Here is a 22,579-nt window from a genome sequence, read left to right as displayed (position 1 = left end):
TTGTGGCCAGAGACACAGGCTTCTATTCTAGCTGTTCTGCATCTCTGGGGGAAGGGGAGAGGAAACAAGAGAGGGGAGAGACCACCCTGCTGTGGCTGCTGCCAAGGCTGGGGGATTAGTCATCTGCAGTCCCGGTTGATGCAGCTGACGTGGTGCCAGGGACAAAATTCACTTCCCTGAGGAAATGATAAGGAAAGCTGCTTGGATTGGATGTGTGAATAAACATCTCTCTCCTCCACTGACTGCAGGCCAGACTGACAGGAAGCAAGCTGAGCCTCCTGAAAGCAGATGCAAAGGTAGAGACTGTGAAGTGAATCACAGGCAGCCACATCAGCCGCCAGCTCTTCCAGCTGCTCTGTGGGGCGGCTGCACCACTCCCCCAGTACTGCCCCTTTCTCTCCTCCTCCAGCTCCCTGAAGCTGCCTCTCATCATGTACTAACAGAGCGTCCTCCGCAATAGACCTGGCAGCCAGTTATTGCCACATCAATCGGAGAAGCATCTGCTGGAGAGGCATGGCCGGGAGAGTCAGGGGCAGCCAGGCTCTGGCATCCCTGTGCCTGGCCTGGCTGCTGGCCCTGGCTGTAGCCTCCTTGCCCTGGAAAGTGAGTGGCAGGGAAGGAAGAGCAGACTGGACTCTGGAGAAGGTGGGTCAGGCCCCTTTGGGGTTTCTTCTCTCTTTCTGGGTGCAATGGGAGTGGAAAGGGAATGGTTGGCAGGAAGGCAGTTGGTGGGGAGGGGCTGTGGGCTCTTCTCAGGGACAGGTTTGGGAAGACTTTAAAAGAGCACTCCAGATCATTTCAGCACCATTAGCATGGCACTGACTTGAATGTGCATCTTGATGGTGGTGATAATACAGTACGTAGGAGGGCTGAACTCTCTGTGCTGCTCATGTGCCTTGCTTGCATTATTACCGACCGTGTTATTATGTCTTGAATTCTCTGTATATAGATTGCCCAGAAAGGGGGGGGGTGTCGTTTATCTTGAAAACAGGTGACAAACGTAGAAATAAATTCCACCCATTCAGCCCAGTTGTTTTGTCACAAACCAGAGCACATCAGAAAAAGAAAATGCACATTCAGTAGAGGCTGACAGTGAATCAAAACAGAGCAGGTTCTGAACCTGCACGCCCTTGATGTGGCAAGCGTATGAAAGCCAAACCTGTCTTAGGATGCCATGTATACTGTTTTAGGTGAAATGGAACAAAGGTGGAACAGGCTGTGATAAATAAATTCACCACAAAATCCAGCTAGAGTGTACTACAACACAGATGTAACATCCCAATGCTGTACATGTTTCCCCAGAAGTAAATTCAGCGACACTTTCTTCTAGATCAACATGCAGAAGGAGTGCACCATAAGTTATGAAGTTATTTAAGAGAAAGTTATTTGTGTTCTGTAGTGAAACAATATGTGGCAACACACAGAGCCCACAGGCAGTTCAGGCAACGTGTTTATTTATTAATTAAAATATTTCTCTCCCACAAGGGGCACTGAAGGTGACTCACGGTTCAAATAAATAGAATCACATGTAGAATCCCATATGATTCTGCTTGCCCACTGAAATCATCAGGCAGTCTCTGTTCCATGCCCCATCTCTGTCTGAGGTTAAATTGGAGGATATGTGGAACGGCCATTCTCAGCAGTGGCAGCTTTGAAGTTGCCTTTTCCAGGAGGCCTATTGATGTATTTTGCTGTTTGTATTTTGATTTTACCTGATTTTACCTGCTTTATTTTGTTTTCTAATTTCTGTTAATTGTAACTTGCTTGGGGCTAGTTACTATGAAACCCAAAATTTAGCATTCTGCATGAGATCAGGAACCAGCCAGGTTAGAGGGCCCTCATGGCTGAGCTTCCCCTTGAACCCTCAGTACCTGTGGCAGTGATAGCACCAAATATGCCATTGGAAAGCAAATGGAAAGCAAGTTATTAGCCCCTGAGTTAAGATGTGTTCACATCAGAGTATCAGTTGGCTATCAACCAGAATTCAGAAACAAATGGATTTACATTTACTTTCTGTCTTCCTTCCACCATGGCATTCAACGTGGCACACACAGAGTGCCCAAATGAGACTCAGGTTGTCTTCACTTCAGCAAGGTGATTGCATTATGTGCCTTCCTGCAAACCATGTTCTGGGAGAAGTTGCCAGGATGGCTTGGGAAGACTCTCAGAGTGACTTTGGCAGTGGCGCCACTGACTCAGTGGTCAGTGGTGCCGCTGGGGGTGTGTAGTTTGCACCAGGTGACGCACGTGGGGGAAGTGACACCACTAATGGCCAAAAAATTTTTAAATCTTGGTACTTTCAAATAATACCATCATGCTATATTTCATTCAATGTGTGATTTCATACAGAATGCAGTTAAACAAACTGCATTGAAATATCTCTATTCCATCAAAAGTTATAGCCAAAATCCATTGGGGTGGGGTAATGGTGCATCATCATTATGCCACTGCCTGAGATATTGCCCCGCCTACTGCATGGGGGGAGGTCCAACATGGGAGTGATATACTGGCCTCCTGCACCAGGTGATGCAAACCTTAGTGATGCCACTGGGAGGGACATAAGCAGATATATAGTATTGTTGCTGGGCTATGGATTGTTATGTGTCCTGTTCCCCTCACACTTATACAGGTGTGCAGTCTCAGGCAACTATCACAAGAACCAAAGTCAATTACTAATTGGAGTTCCTCCTCAACTCTCTCTCTCTCTCTCACACACACACACACACAAAATGTTTTTCACATATTCTTATTAAGGTCCTGACATCTGTATGGACATAATATTAGAGCACTTACTATTGTCTTCAAAAATGATAGATCTGTACATGTATGTACAGAACATACATGCTTGGAGAACGTTAAGAAAAATCAAATTACTGTCCTAAATAGTTTCTCACAAATTCCTCCAAAAGACATTGAGATCATGTGAAAACACAGCTCCTGTCACAGCTCCTGCTGTGCAAGTTATTTGTGTGTTTCTTTGTTCACCCATCCAGTTTGTATACATGCCATTCTATCCCAAAAGGCTGTCAGTAGCTACGAAAAGCACACAGACTTGTATGCACGAATTTGTTTTAAAAATGAATACTTCAAACAGCCCATCAGAAATTTAAAAATCCCCAAATACAGTACATGTGGATTTAAAAAACAGTAACAAGGAGGGGGTTGTTGTGCTATATGCACAGGTGTTCTCCGAAAGACACTGGTGACCCTGGGGATGCAGTTGGGAACAGCACTGGTAAGAATTTGGGGGGGGGGGGGGTAATATGGAGGGCTGAGAACATGGGAGGGCTGAGAGCAAGGGGGGGTTGTAAACATGGGACTGCTAACTGACTCCTGCAACTTGGGAGATGAGGTTTGGCAGCTCTAGGGGGATACAGAAGGAAGGTTGGGGTGCCATGGGACAAAGCCCAAGCAGGCCAAAAATGAAAAGTGGCTCAGTTTTCACAGACTTCTAGTCATCCTTTATAAATAAACTGTTGTTCCAGTTCTTCATACCACTTACTGGAACTCTAGAGACATGTAAATGTTGGTTTCCCCTGCCCTTTTCCAGATCAATCGCTTTTTCTGCCTGAGAAACTCACTCAAAGCCAAGCCACAAGTGAGGCTCACTTGCATGACTCCGTCTCCCAAGGGTCGGCTTGTTTGAGGAAAGAACTGTGGGAGGTTTCCTTGCCGAAGAGAGGGTCAGCTGTTGGGGAGGAGGTGCTTGACCCTTTTCTCACTGGGTTCAGAGAGCCCTTCAGGCTAGTATCATCTGTGGTATTATTGCCAATAAGACTACAAGTAAGATAATTATTTTTATCATTCATCCTTAAATAAATGTGTGATGGCACCAGGCCTAGATGTCTTTAAAAGGGGATTGGACAGATTCATGGAGGAAAAATCCATCACAGGAGGAGGTCATGAGCACTGTATGAAACCTCCAAGTTTTAGAGGTAGCCTATCTCTGAATGCCAAATGTAAGGGAGTAGTAACAGGATACAGATAACGTTATCTTGTGGGATCTACTGGGCCACTGAAAGGTAAAGGAAGCTGGAATAGATGAGCCCTTGACCTGATCCAGCAGGGTACTTCTTATGTAAAGCTATAAACACAATTCTTAACTGTGGACACTAAAATCAGGAAACTGGAATTTATTTATTTATTTATATCACGCCTTTCGCCTCGAAGGGACCCAAGGCGACTTACAACAATAATTAAAACACACATTAAAAACAATTTAAAACAAGGTAAAAATATTAACAGACATCTTAAAAACGGCAATCAGATAAAAAGTTTAAAAGAGCAGCCAGCAGCAATTTATAAAAAGGACCCATGGCCTGTAACCAGGTGTTAAAAGGTGTAAAAAGTGTTTTTAAAAAATGTTGTTTAAAAGGCCAGGACTCAGAAGGCTTGTCTGAAAAGAAAAGTCTTCAGGCCTCGACAGAAGTTTCAAGAGAGGGAGCAGTTCATAAGTCAAGGGGGAGGGAGTTCCATAGCATTGGTGCCACTACTGAGAAGGCCCTATTTTTTGCTGCTGCCCCACGTACCTCTCTGGGTGGCAGCACTTGTAAAAAGGCCTTCTCTGATGACCTGAGAGGACAAGCCGGATTGTATGGGAGTAGGTGATCTCTAAGATACCCTGAGCAGTATAGGGCTTTAAAGGTCAAAACCAGCACCTTGAATTGGGCCCAGAAACAAATGGGTAGCCAGTGCAGCCGCTGGAGAAGCGATCTGACAGAGTCAAACCGCCTACTTCCAGTAACTACATGGGCTGACGCATTCTGCACTAATTGCAGTTTCCGAACCGTCATCAAGGACAGAGTGTGTTACAATAGCTCACCTCGATGTCACCATGGCATGGGTCACCATGGCCAGGTCTGCACATAAAAACATAAGAACAGCCCCACTGGATCAGGCCATAGGCCCATCTAGTCCAGCTTCCTGTATCTCACAGCGGCCCACCAAATGCCCCAGGGAGCACACCAGATAACAAGAGACCTGCATCCTGGTGCCCTCCCTTGCATCTGGCATTCTGACATAGCCCATTTCTAAAATCAGGAGGTTGCGCATACACATCATGGCTTGTACCCTGTAATGGATTTTTCCTCCAGAAACCTGTCCAATCCCCTTTTAAAGGCGTCCAGGCCAGTCACCATCACCACATCCTGTGGCAAAGAGTTCCACAGACCAACCACACGCTGAGTACGGCCGCAGCTGGTGCACCAGCTGAAGCTGAGCAAAAGCCTCCCTAGCACCCCATGCCACCTGGGAATCCAGGAGCAGCTGTGAGTCCAGGTGGACCCCCAAGCTGTAGACCTGCTCCTTCAGGAGGAGTGCAACCCCATTCAGCACAAGCCAATACTCCAGCACCTGCATCGAGGATTTCTGAACCAGGAGAACCTCCGTCTTATCTGGATTTAATTTCAGCATGTTAGCCCTCATCCAGATCCTCACTGCCTCCAGACAGCGCTCCAGGACCTCAACCGCCAACCTGGAATCTGGAGGAAAGGAGAGATAGAGCTGGATGTCATCAGCATGTTGATGGCACCCCACTCCAAATCCCCGGATGACCTCTCCCAGCGGTTTCATGTAGATGTTAAATAGCATGGGGGACAGAATTGAACCCTGTGGCACCCCACACCTCAAGGGCCAGGGCGTCAAGCAAGCATCCCCCAGCACCACTATCAGGGACCGATCCTCCAAGTAGGAGTGGAACCACCGCAAAACAGTGCCTCCAACCCCCAACCTGGTCAATCGGCCCAGAAGGATACCATGGTTGATGGTATCGAAAGCCGCTCCATGATGATAATGATGATGAAACAAAGCACGGAATCCCAAACAGTAAACTTTTAGCAATCAGTTCTGTTCAGTTTTAAGACCTCCACTAGCAGGGATATTGATGTTATTAGGGCACTTCCCCAACAATTCAACCCCTGAAATGTGGAGCACACATAGTCTAAGACTAGCCAATCTCTAGAAAAAAAATTCAGAAAATGAGAGATTTGTACATCTCTCCTTCAAAAAGATTGACTCACAGTATACCACATAATGACTCAGATATTTGCACACCAGGTAGTCAGCTATCATGTGGGCCCAGGTTGGTGTGGAATGTAGGGGAGAGTGAGGTGGAGCACCACAGGCTGGGCACTACTGTGTGTGGTACATGGGAGAAGTGATTAATGGACACTGGCATCGCTATGGGGGTGTGGGGGGTGCGGGTCGCACCAGAGGGGTGATGCACTAAAATCGTCGCTTTAGGAGCTACCGCATCATGCCATACACCGTTGGATGTGGAATGGCCAGTGGAGTGCAGTGCAAGAAAACAGAATTGAAATTGCTCCTTTCATTCAAAAGTTATGGCCAAAAAACCGGAAGGAAAAAATGCATGGAGCCCTATGGAAAATGAAAGTGAGCCGTATCACGCAATTACTTGTGAGTAGGCGTACTTGCCATAGTCTGTCGGTAAGGGCAGGCTGAAAGGAATCCAACGACACCAGAATGGTCCCAATCCAATGAATGCAGCCCCCAAAAACACAAAAGGGAGAAGGAGGTCCCTGCCTCCCTCCCAGCTGTGTCTATTGAACCGGAAACAAAGACATGTGGCTGTGTTTATTCATGAGTAGGCATACTTGCCATAGTCCGTCGGAAAGGGCAGGCTGAGCGGACTCCAACAGTGTCAGAATGGTCCTGATCCAATGAATGCAGCCCCCCAAAACACCTGAGAAGGAGGTCCCTGCCTCCCAGCTGCAATCTATTGAGCCCTATGGAAAGCGAAGCAGCCTCATGGTCGTGTTTACTCACGAGTAGGCAGACATGCCTTGGCTGCTGGTCAGGCCAGGCAAAGGGGAATGTGAGGGCACCAGAATGGTCTTGTTCCAATGAAACTGAAGTGCAACAAATGCTCCAGAAGGCAGCCTTCCCCCCCCCCCTATAAAGGACAAAAAAGAGGCTTCAACTGGTAAGGGGAAAGTTTTCTATTTTGCACTTGCAAAGCCAGGAGGGTCTTTGTCTTGATGTGCCTGAAATAGAAGAACTTTAAACTGGGCACTGGGGAGGACTGGAAATCTCTCTGATTCTTTTTGGGTGGGTGTTACTGCAGGCAGACTACAGAGTAAGCCCCATTGACCACTATGGGACTTACTTCAGAGTAGACATGCATAGGATTGGGCTCACAGGCTGCAATTCTACCCACACTTTCCTGAGAGTAAGCCCCACTGACCACTATGGAACTTACTTCAGAGTAGATATGCATAGGACTGGGCTCACAGGCTGCTATACTACCCACACTTTCCTGAGAGTAAGCCCCATTGACCACAGTAGGATTTACTTCAGAGTAGATTCACTTGGTGGAACAGGACTGGCTCCCCCTTATTTCATTATTTCTTTTATTTTAATTTGCTTGATGATGTCACTTCTGGCCATGACATCATTTCCAGTGGGTCTTGGACAGATTATCATTCTAAAAAGTGGGTCCCAGTGCTAAAAGTTTGAAACTGCTGCAATAAGGTGTTAGTAAGTTGACACGGGGTGTGTGTGTGTGTGTGTGTGTGTGTGTGTGTGTGTGTGTGAGAGAGAGAGAGAGAGAGAGAGAGAGAGAGAGACTCTACAAGTTTCCAAAATCACTAAAATCAGAGTTTGGAGGAATAATACTATCATGTTATATATCAATCAATGCGTAATTTCATGCAGAATGCAATGAAACAAAACACATTGAAATAACTGTGTTCTAACAAAAGGTACAGCCAAAAAACCAGTGGGGGCAGGGCGATGGTACCTCACCATACCCACCACCTGGGGCATTGCCCCGCCCACTGCATGGGGTGATGCGCAGGCCTCCCGCACTGGGTCCACTGCACACAAATTCTAGTGACACCACTGTTAACTGATAAAGGGTGCAATCCTTACCAACTTTCCAGCACTGACTTAGCCACAATGCAGTCCTCAAGGTAAGGTAACAAACATGTCCTTAGCTTGAGGAGGCCCCCTTGACTACCTCCCCACTGCAGGATGCAGTGCACACTACATTGGCACAGCTATGTCAGTGCTTGAAAGTGGGTTAGGATTGCACCCAAAAGAACATAAGAGCCCCACTGGCCCCACTCAAGCCAAAGGCCCATCTAGCCCAGCTTCCTGTATCTCACAGTGGCCCACCAAATGCTTCAGGGAGCACACAAGACAGCAAGACACAACCTGCGTCCTGGTGCCCTCCCCTGCATCTGACATTCTCAGGTAGCCTACTACTAAAATCAGGAGCTTGCATATACCTATCATGACTTGTAACCTATGAAGGACTTTTCTCCATAATACCCTCTTAAAGGCCTCTAAGCAAGATGCCACATCTTGTGGCAAGGAGTTCCACAGACCAACCACACGCTGAGTAAAGAAATATTTTCCTACCTCCCCAACACTCAATTTTAGTGACTGTCCCCTGGTTCTGGTGTTATGTGAGAGGGAAAAGAGCATCTCTCTATCCACTCTATACATCCCCTGCATAATTTTGTATGTCTCAATCATGTCTCTGCCTCAGGCGCCTCTTTTCTAGACTGAAGAGCCCCAAACGCTGTAGCTTTTCCTCATTAAGGGAGGTGCCCCCGGCCCAGGAATCATTTTGGTTGCTCTCTTCTGCACCTTTTCCATTTCCACTATGTCCTTTCTGAGATGGGGAGACCAGAACTCAACGCAATACTCCAGGTGTGGCCTTATCATCGATTTATACAATGGCATTATTTTGTGTTCCAAGCATTTAGAGTGAAATGGGGAACAAAATTAATGAACCAGCTGTGCTGTGTAGCTGCTTTTTATTTTCTCTTGTGACACTCCCCTCTTGTGCAGCAAGTGCAACCCATTTAATTGGACTTTGTGGCATAGAACAAAATAGATGGTGATCACTTTTGGGATAGGGGCGATTTATTATTTATAAATAAAGACACTTTGTGAACTTTTTTGTTGAAAAGCAGTATATAAACCTTAATAATAATAGTAATTACAAACTAATTATCTATCACATACACACTTGGGTGGAAATCACTTCTCTGCAGTGCAAGCCCACAAGGCTGTGGTATCTGAACACCAGTATCATGTGGGTGGGGGCTCATCATCAAGGTTTATCCCATTTAATGATTTCCATCCCCTGCACCCCCCCCAGGAGCTGCCATTGATTGGCTTGGAAAGATCCACATAATTGGCCCCATTCTCATGATTCTGCTATTCATGTGCATCCATGTGGGATTGTATCAAGGAGGAGTGCCCTAGGCCCTGCGACAAAGCCCCCATGATGGTCTCCACTTGCCCCTTAACCCATTTTTGCCCCTCCCAGAGGTGTACACTTTTAGTCCCTGTTGTATATATGCAACCTTGGGCAGAAATGGCTTATAGGCCATTTGGTCATATTGGATAGGTCCAATGTGGACCTATAGGTCTTATAGGACCTTATAGGTCACATTGGATGTGACCACTGCAACCAATATAGAAGGTTCTGGGGTTCGCGTAGCCATGTGTGCCCTCTAATAGACATGGACTCTAGGTGAACCTAATTCATCATACTTCCTCAGGTAGAGAGAGGCACCTTCCAGTGACTATGGTGGATCTGAAGGCCAACATTAGGTTGATTGTGGACACCATTGCAGCCTAAGTGTATGTGTATTTCCATACACTGGCTTGGTCTAATTCTCCTGCTAGAAAAACAAAAAACAAAAACACCTTCATAAGCAATGTATGACAGGCACCCACTCTTTCTTATGCCTGCTTGTTATCATAACCTTGCTTTTGATTCCCTCCACAGTATTCCCACCGTCCAACTATTCTAAATGCGACAGTCATCCACCAAGTTGCTGCACACACAGACATCAATCAGATGTGGCAGAATGACTTGCAGCCCATTCTGATTGAGAGATACCCAGGATCACCAGGGAGTTATGCTGTGCGGCAGGTAAGACTGGACAGTTTAGAATGCAGACCATGCTGATCTCCACAGTAAACCTTACCCCTTGCCCCCTCTCTCTCCTTGTCATCATCTATCTCCTACTTCTAGTCATACTGGTTCACACCGATTCACAGTAAATTATTCTGCACATGATGGCCTATGATAATATCCTACTATGTGCTGTCTCTGCCTTCAGCAAAACGCCCTGAAGCATAACGGAAACCTGGTGGAATGCGGAGAATCAGTGGGATACTGCAATCCCGGGCTATAAACTCTACAGGAGGGACAGGGAGGGGCGTGTTGGAGGTGGGGTGGCCGTTTATGTTAGGGAAGGGATAGAATCCAGCAAAGTAGAGATTGAAGGCGGGTCCGACTCCACCGTAGAATCTCTGTGGGTTAAATTACCAGGCCTGTGGGGTGATGTAATACTGGGGGCGTCCTCCAGACCAGAAACTGGAAGGGGACCTTGAAATGAGGAAACAGATCAGGGAGGTGACAAGGACCGGCAGGGTTGTAATCATGGGGGACTTCAATTATCCTCATATTGACTGGGTCAATTTGTGTTCTGGTCACGAAAAGGAGACCGAATTCTTTGACATGCTAAATGCCTGTGCCTTAGAGCAGCTAGTCATGGAGCCCACCAGAGGACACGTGACTCTGGATTTAATATTGTGTGGTACACAGGACCTGGTTAGAGATGTCAATGTTATGGAGCCATTGGGGAACAGTGATCATGCTGCGATCCGTTTCGACGTGCACGTCGGGGGAAGAATACCGGGCAAATCTCTAACAAAAACCCTTGACTTCCGACGGGCGGACTTCCCTCAAATGAGGAGGCTGGTTAGAAGGAGGTTGAAAGGGAAGGTAAAAAGAGGCCAATCTCTCCAGAGTGCCTGGAGGCTGCTTAAAACAGTAATAGAGGCACAGCAGAGGTGTATACCGCAAAGAAAGAAGGGTTCCACTAAATCCAGGAGGGTGCCCGCATGGCTAACGAGCCAAGTTAGAGAGGCTGTAAACGGCAAGGAAGCTTCCTTCCATAAATGGAAGTCTTGCCCTAATGAGGAGAATAAAAAGGAACATAAACTGTGGCAAAAGAAATGTAAGAAGGTGATATGGGAGGCCAAGCGAGACTATGAGGAACACATGGCCAGCAACATTAAGGGGAATAATAAAAGCTTCTTCAAATATGTTAGAAGCAGGAAACCTGCCAGAGAAGCGGTTGGGCCTCTGGATGGTGAGGGAGGGAAAGGGGAGATAAAAGGAAACCTAGAGATGGCAGAGAAATTAAATGAGTTCTTTGCATCTGTCTTCACGGCAGAAGACCTCGGGCAGATACCGCTGCCCGAACGGCCCCTCCTGACCAAGGAATTAAGTCAGATAGAGGTTAAAAGAGAAGATGTTTCAGACCTCATTGATAAATTAAAGATCAATAAGTCAATGCAAAAGCATTTGTAAATGCAAAGCAGAGGCTCTCATTTATGGTAGCTGCAAGTCCTCCCTAAATGTTCTATACACTGAATCAAGCGCATCATCACAGTGAGAATACAGGGTTGAAAAAAAAATCACACAATTAAAATAAAAATTAAAGGCCTGGAAGAAGGAGTTGTATCATCATCTCTAGAGGACATCACAGACAAACCCATAGGTGCCTATGACATTTGTGCAACCTTTTATCTTCATTCCCAACTGTGAACAAGAGCTCAGTGCCTGTGTTCACATTTATCCCTTACCATTCCACCCCATCTCATCTTCCCATCACCTGCCTTCTCTATCTTCCCTGATGTAAAAAGAATTTAGCATGTAAGCTTCTCAGAGCAAAGATATTTCCATTTTGCACATGAACATAGATGCCATGGCATTGCTGGCAGTATAAAAAGTAGTTTGTCTTTTTAAATCAACAGCCACATTCTATATTGGCAACATAAAAAGCAATTGAAGTGCTAGCTAAAGGAAGATCTGAATTCCCCAGCCACAAAATATCACACATTTGGTGCTGGGTAAATGTGAAATCCTTAAGTTAAAAGACAGGTACCCAGAGTGGCCAAACCTAGTTGTAACAATTGAACATTTATCATATTAAAATGGGATAAGCAGGAGAGATGCTAAAGCAGTAGTAATCTGTTTCAGTAAAGAGCAGATGTAATGACAGGTGAGCTCAGTGACCTGCAACTGATGAAGCAGAAAGAACCTGTTTGAAAGACTGTGTGTCTGTTGCACCTAATTCTATTGTTTCCTTGGAGATCTACTGGCAGACAGCCTAAGCAAAGAGAAAAACAGTGACATCGCAAGCATAGAAACCATTGGGCATGTTCAAACAAGAATCTGTATCTCTGTGGGTACCTGAAAATAAAGCTTCCTCGAAAGTACATTCAATGCCTAGTTGCCAGTTTTGCCCTTAGGAAAGGGTCTTCTGCATTTGAGGATTTCACAGTCAAATAGGTTATCAGTGCTGTCAGCTAGGATAACACTGATCACCTGTGGGTATGTGCCTAGAATCAGTTTCCCAAACTGTCCCCAAACAGTTGATTCGCTGAACTCCACTCTGGGTTCCCTGTTCATATACTGTATTAATATTGATCAGTCTTTTCTTCTTGTTATGTCTGTATTCTGTTGCTTCTCTAGTACTTTCTAAAGTGTAAAAGGTAAAAAGTGTAAAAATCTTTTCCAAAAACGATTCAACCTTCTCAACTTCAGAGATGGCCAACATCAGATTGGTCCAGATAGTTTCTCCGAACCATTTACTTAATTGGGATTTCCTTCCTAGAAAATACACAGAGTCCTATGCTGATCGACTTTTATGTATTAAAATATTTGTTTCCTGCCTATTCATTACCAAAAGGACCATTATGGCAGCTAACAACACTTACTAATTTTGTTTAATTTTATTTATTTTTCACATTTTTATATCACCCTCCCTCCAAGGAGCTCAGGGTGGTGTACATCATTCCTCCCCTCCTTTTGTCCTCACAACAATCCTGTGAGGTAGGCGAGGTTGAGAGATAGTGACTGGCCCAAGGTCTCCCAGGAATGGTGAGCAGGGATTTGAACCTGGATCTTAAACCTGGATCACTTAAAAATACAACAGAATTGCAATAACAACAATTAAGAGACAATAAAATACTGTGATAACCAAGAAGCAACCAAAATCAGAGCAATGTCAACAGAAAGCCAACTGAAATAAATGAATTTTCACCACCTGCTTCAGCTTTCTGGAGGAGGAGGAAGTTGGCCTGTCCTCCAACTTTGCTGCTCTGGGTGATGGTTTCACGTCACTTCATGGACAGGCTGGCCTTGACCAGTGTATCAGTGATGTACGTTAAAAAACATACCTTTTCTTTCCCTTTCCGAAGTTGCCCTCTCTGCTCAGCTCAGTCTGTTTAAGCAACACACACACAAAGAGAGAGATATAGAGAGAATGAGAGCTACCAATCATTTTAGTAGCTATAGTTTGCAAGGTACAAAATAGGTCGGAACACCTATGCACTTAAACACCAAAGAGGAGGGGCACCAGGAAAAGCTGCTTCCATTTGCCCAGTAATAAAAAAGACAGCGATTGTATCATTGGTCTCTGAAAAGGCATTAGGAAGACTTGCCTCCAGTAGGTTAGGGCTATATTCATAGCTAGCTTCAAGAAAAAAGAAGCAGGGCGGCTAGCTAGCCAATAAAAAAACAGCAGGATGTCTGTATCATTAAGCTCTGGGGAAGCAGCAGGAAGAGTTGCTTCTCTTCTGTTAAAAAACATAAACAGACCATGAAAAAGCAGGGCGCCTGCACAGTGGGCTGACTCTCCAAAACACCAGGAGCAGCCATTTTCTAGTTGCTTCAGGAGCCCTGAACTGAGTTGTCTCTAGCTATGAGTGGGGGGGGGGGGGGGAGAGGTGAGTTGAGTTAAAAAAAAACGGGAGGGAGAGTGCTCCAGAAGCTGAGATTTATTTATTTTTGTTGGGGGGGGGGGAGAGAGAATGTATTTCAGAGACTGAGCTTAAGGGGGGAGAGTGAATGTATGTTGCCTCCCCTGGCTTGGACCTCACTGCACATCTCTGCACTCCATGTTTCAGGACACAGAGCAGGGCCTCTGATGAAGAATGCAGGATATATGCAGTGTCATGTGGGAGAAGGAAGTCCAGTGGCGTACTCATATTTAATTCAGACTTGTGTGATTTCATTCTGCTAAGCACTGAGTCTTGGATTTCCTCTTCATTAGTTTAATTTCTATAGACATAACAGTTCGTAACCTTGTGAGTAAATGACTAGCCCTCAATCACATCCCTGTAATTCACATATATCTATGTTTCTTATGGGCAAGGAGCTACATGTTATAAACCAGCCTGAAGGCACATTTAGTCTTTGGTTCCAATAACAGTTAATGTACCAGAGGGATTGTTGCCAACACAGATGGAGCATATTGCTAAGGAAACATCTAAAGCTCTATCATCAATGGTGGGCAATTAAATGTCATTAAGTGAACAGCAGCTGGAGCCCAGCATGTGGTTGCTTTCATAGAATTTCTCCTGTGTATTTCAAACTGGACTTGTAGCATGCAAAACATGCCACTCCCTTACATTTTTAACTGCTTTCTTCTCCCCCCCCCCAAGAATGTGTGAGAAAATATATCGATATGTTCCCACATATTTACTCGTGTTCTCCAAGCTTCTGTTGCCTTTTGCCTGGCCGGCCCATCCACCCACTCACCTGCACACTGACTCCCCTCTGGTTTTCCCCCTGAGCCAGCTTCTCCATATAGGCAGCACTTCCCAAACTTACCATGGTCACGGCACCTTTTTTTTTGCAGCACCACCATCTTGGAGCATGCAAGTTCTTGCACAATCCAAGATGGCAGTGTCCAGGAGAGCTGGTAAAAAAAGACTGCCAGGGACATCCTCTGGTACCTCTGTGAGTTCACTCTGGCACCCTCAGGTGCTGCAGCATACAGTTTGGGAACCACTGCCATATAGGCAACTGGCTTCATTACGAAAGACTTAAAGGTACGTGCAACTTCCTCTTCCAAAATTTCCTTCGCCTTAAAGATCAACCCAGTCTGAAGCACAGCAGCCCTTTGACTTCATCATCAGGCGCACCTTGCACTTGAGTTGAGTTGATACAGTTGAGTTTTGATAGGAAAGCTGTAAACAGATACTGCTCTAATCTAACATTTCGGAAGAGAGTCACACCCGCTGTCAGGCAGATCTCGGCATATTACTGACGTTTCTAGCTGCTTTTCCCAGCACGTTAGGCCACCAAAGGAGCTTACGACTGAAAATAAAAACGAGGTGAAAAGTCAAAACAATCCCATTTCAATTAGCCACATGCATCTTGTACTTTTAGCTGTAAGAGTTCACTTGCAAGGCACCTGCTGGAAAGTCCAGAGCATTAATCTCACTTGCCCTGCGCCTATCTCCCTTTCAGCATATCAAGCACCGACTGCAAGGACTCAAGGCTGGCTGGGTGGTGGAAGAAGACACATTTCAGAGCTACACTCCTTATGGATACCGCACATTTGCAAACATCATCAGCACCCTCAACCCCCTTGCCGAGCGCCATTTGGTGCTCGCTTGCCATTATGATTCAAAGTATTTCCCTCCCCGATTGGACGGCCAAGTGTTTGTTGGAGCCACCGACTCAGCGGTGCCCTGTGCTATGCTGCTGGAACTGGCACGCTCCCTGGACAAACAGCTTCGCTCTCTGAAGGTATTCCTGTCTCTAGCATGTTGCGTTTTGTTTTTTCCTTGACTGTGACCAAGAAAACATGGGTCATGGCTTTCTGGACTGACCATGACTTTCTCTTGTGTTTCCCCACCCTCTGAAAAGCAGGCTGGCTCAAAGTCCCCACCAGAACTCTCCCTGCAACTCATTTTCTTTGATGGTGAAGAAGCCTTTGTTCGATGGTCCCCTTCCGATTCTCTGTACGGCGCTCGCCACCTGGCCCAGAAAATGGCGTCCACCCCTCATCCACCGGGTGCCACAAATACAAATCAGATCCAGGGCATTGTAAGTGAAATTTGTGTGGAGAGAGGGACATTAAAGCCATTGATCCAGGCAGCAGAAGAATGCTTGTGAAATATTTGGTCTGATTTCTCATTGGTACAACCAGTGCCGGGTTGCTGGGAGCCTTGAGGTAAAACCTTGCTCTGAGCCTCTCATGGATTCCACCCGTGCCCTTGTGGTACATTGGGGCACTGCCACTAATAGTGGGGGGTGGTACAGCAGCTGGCCTAGCTATGTAGGCCCTCTACAGCTGTGGACCCTCAGCCAGTGCCTAACCTGGCCAGCCTCTGACACCACTCTCTGAATGCAACTGTCTGAACTGTTTTGCAGTTATTTCAGAAAAAGCTTTTGGGACTCTGGGACTATGGTGAGATAGAGGCAGAAAAGAGTGTATCAATCTTAGGGCGCAATCCTAACCAACTTTCCAGCACCAAAGTAAAGTCAATGCAACTCCAAGGTAAGGGAACAAATGTTGCCTTACCTTGAGGAGGCCTCTGTGACTGCCGCCCAACTACAGGATGCAGCACATGCCCCACCGGCACAGCTATGCCAGTGATGAAAAGTGGGTTAGGATTGTGCCCTTAGACACATTGGCAGATTTTGTCTTTTTGCCAAAAATGTAATAGTCTCATTGATCTTAGTGGAAGCATTTAAGCACTTGCTTCTCTCCCACTGAAATGAAGCAAGCTGCATTGTACCCTTTGCCTATAATATGAACCACAGTCCACAGCTAATATGTCTAGAAACCTGAAAAACTGCAAGCACACTACCGAGTGCACAGTATGTTCTTTAGCACAGTAAGAGCTGACATAGAATCCCAAGAATTAGGGTTTATGTACCAAAAGAAGCCAACATACTTCTTGCTCTCAAGTTTGAGGAGAAACGGAAATCACAAACTGTGTTCATGCACAAAATTATTTAAAAATATTGTATAAAATTATCATCAGGCTATGTGTACAAGGGACATATGAAACATAAATGAATTTTGTGTTTAGACTTGGGCCCCAGCCCCAAGATCTCTCATTACGTATATGCAAATACTTCAAAATATGGAAAAATCTGATATCCAAAACACTTCTGGTCTCAAGCACTTCGGATAAAGAATGCCCAGTCTGTATTAAGAATACTTATATACCGCTTCTCAACAAAAGCTCTTGTATAATAAAAGTAAAACTATAATATCCTGTATATACTAAAGCCAATCTGCAGAAGTGCAACTATATGGGGAAACTTGATAACACTAAAGATGAAGGGCAATGGATCACTGTCAAGACTCTCCAAGCCAATCACATCTGTTGCAACAGCTTCTTATATGCAGCCAACAGGCAGTTATTTGAAATCAGGTCTGTTGTATTTCTCATGGTCTCATGTTGATGTTTTCTCTGTTCTTATGATTTTATGCAGAGTTCACTTATGCCGCCCATATTTGTTCTAGCCAGCAACATAAAATGAAGTGCTCAATTCCTTAGTGAGAATGATCATAAGAAAGGAGCAAGATTTTCTGTTCATTTAATGTTATCAGTAATCATGTGATAGTTCTGTTAAATAGTGATTATCTGAAATGTGGTGAATGTTGCTATTCACAGACAAATACTGACAACCTCAGATGAATTTTTGCAACTGTCCAGAAGCGCAGATGTTCAGAAACCAATAAATGTTGACATTGCCTATGTGAGATCTGTCAACATTCACTAGTATGTGTCTACTGAGTGACGTACTGACAATTTTTTTCTGGGATTGTCAACATTTACCAAATTTTGGAGTCAGTGGGTTGCATAAGTCATGAGTAAGCATCACTGGAATCAATAAGACAAGTCAGTTGTGATTAACCTAAATCCCATTAAGTAGAATGGAATTTGACCATAACAAACTTTGTATATATACTACAGTAATGTATCCACTGAAACCTGAAAGTGACATTTTATTTCTTTATTGATTTCTTACAGGACCTCTTTGTGTTACTGGATTTAATTGGTGCTCGAAATCCAATTTTTCCCATTTATTTTATGAATACAGCTCGGTGGTTTGGGAGACTTGAAGCAATTGGTAAGGGCCGCTAATACAAAAAGAAATCAATTAAAACAAAACCTATTCTATGAATCTCAAATACAGTGGTAGAAACTGAGCTCTTAAGAGCTATGTGTGCCAGAGGTTAAGTTCTTGACAGAAAATATAAGAAAAAAAATCCTTTGTGCCACAACTATTGTACCATCAGAATGTCAGTACTCATACAAAATCACTCATACATACATTCCCTATATCTTTTTTAAAAAAAACAGGGTCCACACATTAAGATAAAGAACTATGCACAAATGTTAACCAAACTGTGAATATCTAACATGGTAGCTAACAAGATTTTAACACAGGATTTATCAGTATTTCCTGTGAAATACCTAATTCTGACCAGTTCTGAAGTAGCTTTCCAGACCATAGCAGACTTATCGAGTCAGTCCTTGTAGGTTTAGTCCAACCCTGCTGCTTTATGCCGCAGATAAAACATCCCCAATATACGATGGCTGATCAGCCTTTGCTTGAAGACTGCCAGTGAGGGAGAGAGTTCACCCCTGACCTCTCCCATAGGTAATTGTTAAACAGCTCTTACTGTTAAATTAGTAAATACTAAAGGGGAAGCTAGCAATCATAGCAAACTGGGCTTTGTTCACACTTATTGCATCAAATTGTGTAGAACATTATCACTGGAAGGAACTTCTTGCCCTCTTTTAATGTGGTTTCAGGTCTTTTTTAGCCATTATATTGCCATTAATGGTTACAAACATTGCCTTTTTTTTAACTGCAGAAAAAACTCTTTATGATTTCGGCTTGTTGAAAGACTACTCTTCTGAAAGTCGGTATTTCCAGGGTGACTTACGAAGACATCCGGTTGAGGACGATCATGTTCCATTTTTAAGAAGGGGTAGGGAAATTGATATGAATTGTTTTCTAGCTAGCACACAATTTCTCACAGCAATTGTGTAATATATATGCCATCAAGTCACACTGCATTCCCAACTTTTGGTACAACTCAATCCTCATTGCAAACAGTAAAGTGGGCTGATTTTTAGGTCATCATCTTTACTTACTTGATTTTCTCTTCCAATCAGGTGTTCCAATCCTTCACTTGATACCGTCTCCTTTCCCTAGAGTGTGGCACACCATGAAAGACAATGAAGAAAACCTTGACAAGCCCACCATTGACAACCTCAACAAAATCATAAAAGTGTTTGTGCTGGAGTACCTCAACCTGCCCTAATACTCTCTTTGTATCTGCCAAATCACTGTTCTTTTTTAAATACTATCATCAGGTGCTCTGCAGTTTCCAAATTGTTTAGAAATAATATCTCTTATTTTACTCCCTGCTCTAGATGAGAATTGGAACAGAATAAGTCTTTCAGGATTCAATATTACAGTAAAATCTTTAGGTAGTACTTAATTATTTCTTCTAAGGTAGCCTACAGAGGAGAGCAACTGATTATGGCACAGTGGCAATTGCGCTAACAAGAAACCCATTTATACCATACTCTAACCTAAAAAATCCAAATATGTACAATGAAACACTGACTAACCTCCATTTTTATTCTACCCTTCCTCCAAGGAAATCAGGGTGATGTATATGGTGTGAGAATAATGGGGGGTGGGGAATGGGACACAACCACCCTGGAAGAGATTAGGTTAGACCAGGCGTGTCCAAAGTTTTTGGCAGGAGGGCCACATTGTCTCTCTGACACTGTCGGGTACCGGGGAAAAAATAATTAATTTACATTTAAAATTTGAACAAATTTACATAAGTTTACACAAATGACTATATTAAAGATTAACTTATATGAATGAATGAAGGTCTTTCAATAGCTCAAGGCCTATAAAAGACCTTGCACAAAGCAAGGCTGGCCTTTCCTTTGCTGCTGCTACTGCGTCACAGATGTGAAACAACAAGCAGTGGAGGGAGCCCTCATCCCACAGCTCACACAAGAGGTCAAACAGTAACAGTCGCCCTCACGCTGAATGCAGTTGCATCGGGCCAGTGTGTGCTCCAACAAATTTCCAGAGGGAGAGAGGCTCATTGGGAGACTAGGAGTTTCCTGAGGGCCGCATTGAGAGGCCTTGAGGGCCACAAGTGGCCCCAGGGCCGGGGTTTGGGCACCCCTGGGTTAGACTGAGAGATAGCCCAGGGTCACCCAGCAAGCTTCATGGCTTACCATAAATTTGAACCCCATTCTCTTTGTCCAAGTCCAATACACTAGCCACTAGGTCACACTGGAATCATAGATTAGCCAAGTGATTTTCTCAGTTTCATTATTCTACCCACTGATATTTCAATATGCCTAAAGTAATGAACCTAAGAAAGTACTAGACCAAAACTGTGCTACATTCTCCATGGGACAGTACAGTGTGGGTCTCAGTTTTACCCATGTGTTGCAGTCACACAGGGCCGTGACTTAGTACCACGGTGTAGAGGTAGAAGGGTATTTTAACCTGTCATCTCTGCACTATTTTCCTCTTGAAAATTGTGCCTCCAAAGCAACTAATTAAACCTTGAAGTGTTATTTGCTACAATGCCCCTTACCTCCATACCACACACCTGCACAGCTGCTACACCTGAGTAAAACAAAGGCTGCAATCCTAACCACACTTTCCTGAGTGTAAGCCCCATTGAACAAAATAGGACTTTCTTCTGAGTAGACCTGGTTAGGATTGTGCCCAAAGACGCATATTTCATTGTCACCTAGTTAATGCAGCATGTGTTTGGGTCCTGTTTCCTTAAAAGATGAGAATTCTGAGCACACTTTATATGGCAGTTTACTACAATAACTAGGACAGATGCTACATTGAAGCAGGGCTCCATCTCCTGTATTTTAGCTTAATATAGGGATACTACACGGAGTCTCCAAATGGGTTAACACTGTGTACAAGATGAAAACATAATTATCCATACACAGTCAACTACAACCATTTATTAGAGGAGAGGCTGGTCTTGCTCACCACCTTGGTATCTCAAACTATTCAGTAGTGGAAATCAAGATTGAAAATGGGTCTTGCTAATTTCAGCTAATGTCACTTTAGCTGTAGCAGCACAGATAATGGCTTAGCCATTATAGCTAAAGCATCCTTCTCTTAATGACTCCCATCCACTGAAAATTCTGTACCAGGCATTTCCACTATTGAGATGCTGCATTGTCTGCCCTGCACTCACTTTCTACCTCCTCCTTTCCAATGGCAGCTGCTGATTGGAAAAATTGTAGTGCCCAATCACACGAGTTATTGTGCAAGTTCATAAAGGTGAGCTTTAAAACCTCCCTGCCTCAAGCATTGTCCACATAATTACATACTTCTATATGTTTGTAATGTTAGACACTGGTATACACAGGGGTGAAACTTTTAGCATAATTTACCTTTTAATAGGTTTTAAAGGGGGAGTGCATTTATGAAGGAAAATGTTTAGACATACACTAGGTATGTGCAGGACTGGTAGCATTCCTTTGTGGTTGTTAATCTTCAATTTTGGACAGTCACTCTAACATTTACACAATCAAGCTGTCCTGAAACACCACACTCGTAAGAGTTGCTTCAGATCAAGCACTGTTAGGCAACACGAACAGGTTCCTAATTCACACAGGTGAGGAGGTCAGATCAGGTCTGGGAAGGGGGCAGGTTTGGCAGCAGTAGCATCTGCTGAATCCAAACCCTCTTCCTGAACCTGACACGAATCCATGCAGACCTCCACCAGCAATTTCTGACAGGTCTGAAGAGACCCCTCCATGCTGCATAGGTTTACCCCTGAGTAAGGAAGCAAATGTTCCCTTACCCAGAGAAGACCAAAGGGACTGCCCCCTTAGGATGCAGCATGAGCTGTTTTGGCACAACTGCATCAGTCGGTGAGGGGATAGGATTGGGCTGAAAATTCCAGAGAAATTATCACGTGTTGGTATAAATCACCATGATTAAGGGAACAGACACTATTTATAAACAGAGAAAAAAACCCAGAATTGATCACACCAATGTAAAATCACTGAAAGATTAAATTCTGGCCCATCATAGCAGAAGAAGAAAAGTTGTGGATTATGTATAAGGATGGAAAAATCTGTTTTAGCTAGATTACACTAATAAGAACAGTAAAGGGTAGGTCATTCAAGAGACTTTACAGTTTTCTTGGAAACAGCCTCCGTATACTGTATCAGGAAGGGAGAGCAGCAGGCCCATAGGCAATGAAAATTTAAACATGCCTGTTATTGCAGGAACTCCTTTACATCATGGAATGCTTAAGTGTACCAGTCAGAATGTGCAACATAAGAAAGAGGAATGTAAAATCAGAAATATAAGCAGAAGTGTTTTCCACCAACATTCTTCAGCATTATCAGACTGCATTGCATATGCCACAGAACAAAAATGTTTTCTAAGAAAATAAACTAAATTAGCACCTTACAGTCCTTGGTTACCATTTTAACAGAGGCCATCATTTTGGTTAAGTCTGATCTCATTAAAATGTCATGACCTGAATGGGGCACCAGATGTTTTGTTTCCTTTTGAATTGACAAGTGTCTTATAGACTATCAGTGTATAGTAAAATAAACCTTGTTAAAAATCATCTGAAACCTCTTAATTTTCCCCCCATGTTTACAGGTAATGTTGGTCTGAAGGACTATGGTATGAGATATAGATTATGGATGAGATAATGTTCTCTACTATACCAACTTA

At 44.2% G+C, this 22,579-nt stretch overlaps 1 protein-coding gene across 2 annotated transcripts; it reads left to right on the top strand.

Annotated features, from left to right (window-relative positions):
* The first annotated feature begins 265 nt into the window (after positions 1-265).
* QPCT (glutaminyl-peptide cyclotransferase) lies at positions 266-22,435 on the top strand. Of its 2 annotated transcripts, none has more exons than XM_066617866.1 (7): positions 266-645; positions 9,764-9,910; positions 15,311-15,592; positions 15,716-15,892; positions 17,836-17,935; positions 18,687-18,803; positions 18,991-22,435. In XM_066617866.1, the coding sequence occupies exons 1-7, from the start codon at positions 514-516 to the stop codon at positions 19,137-19,139; spliced, it is 1,104 nt and encodes a 367-aa protein (XP_066473963.1). In that variant the 5' UTR covers positions 266-513; the 3' UTR covers positions 19,140-22,435. The 2 variants fall into 2 exon arrangements, with proteins under 2 accessions (XP_066473963.1, XP_066473953.1); XM_066617856.1 differs by having other exon boundaries at positions 15,713-15,892.
* The last annotated feature ends 144 nt before the right edge of the window (positions 22,436-22,579 follow it).

This window comes from Tiliqua scincoides, chromosome 1 (assembly GCF_035046505.1).
Source record: "Tiliqua scincoides isolate rTilSci1 chromosome 1, rTilSci1.hap2, whole genome shotgun sequence".
NCBI classification, from domain to species: Eukaryota; Metazoa; Chordata; class Lepidosauria; order Squamata; family Scincidae; genus Tiliqua; species Tiliqua scincoides.
This window is presented reverse-complemented; position numbering and strand designations above follow the sequence as displayed.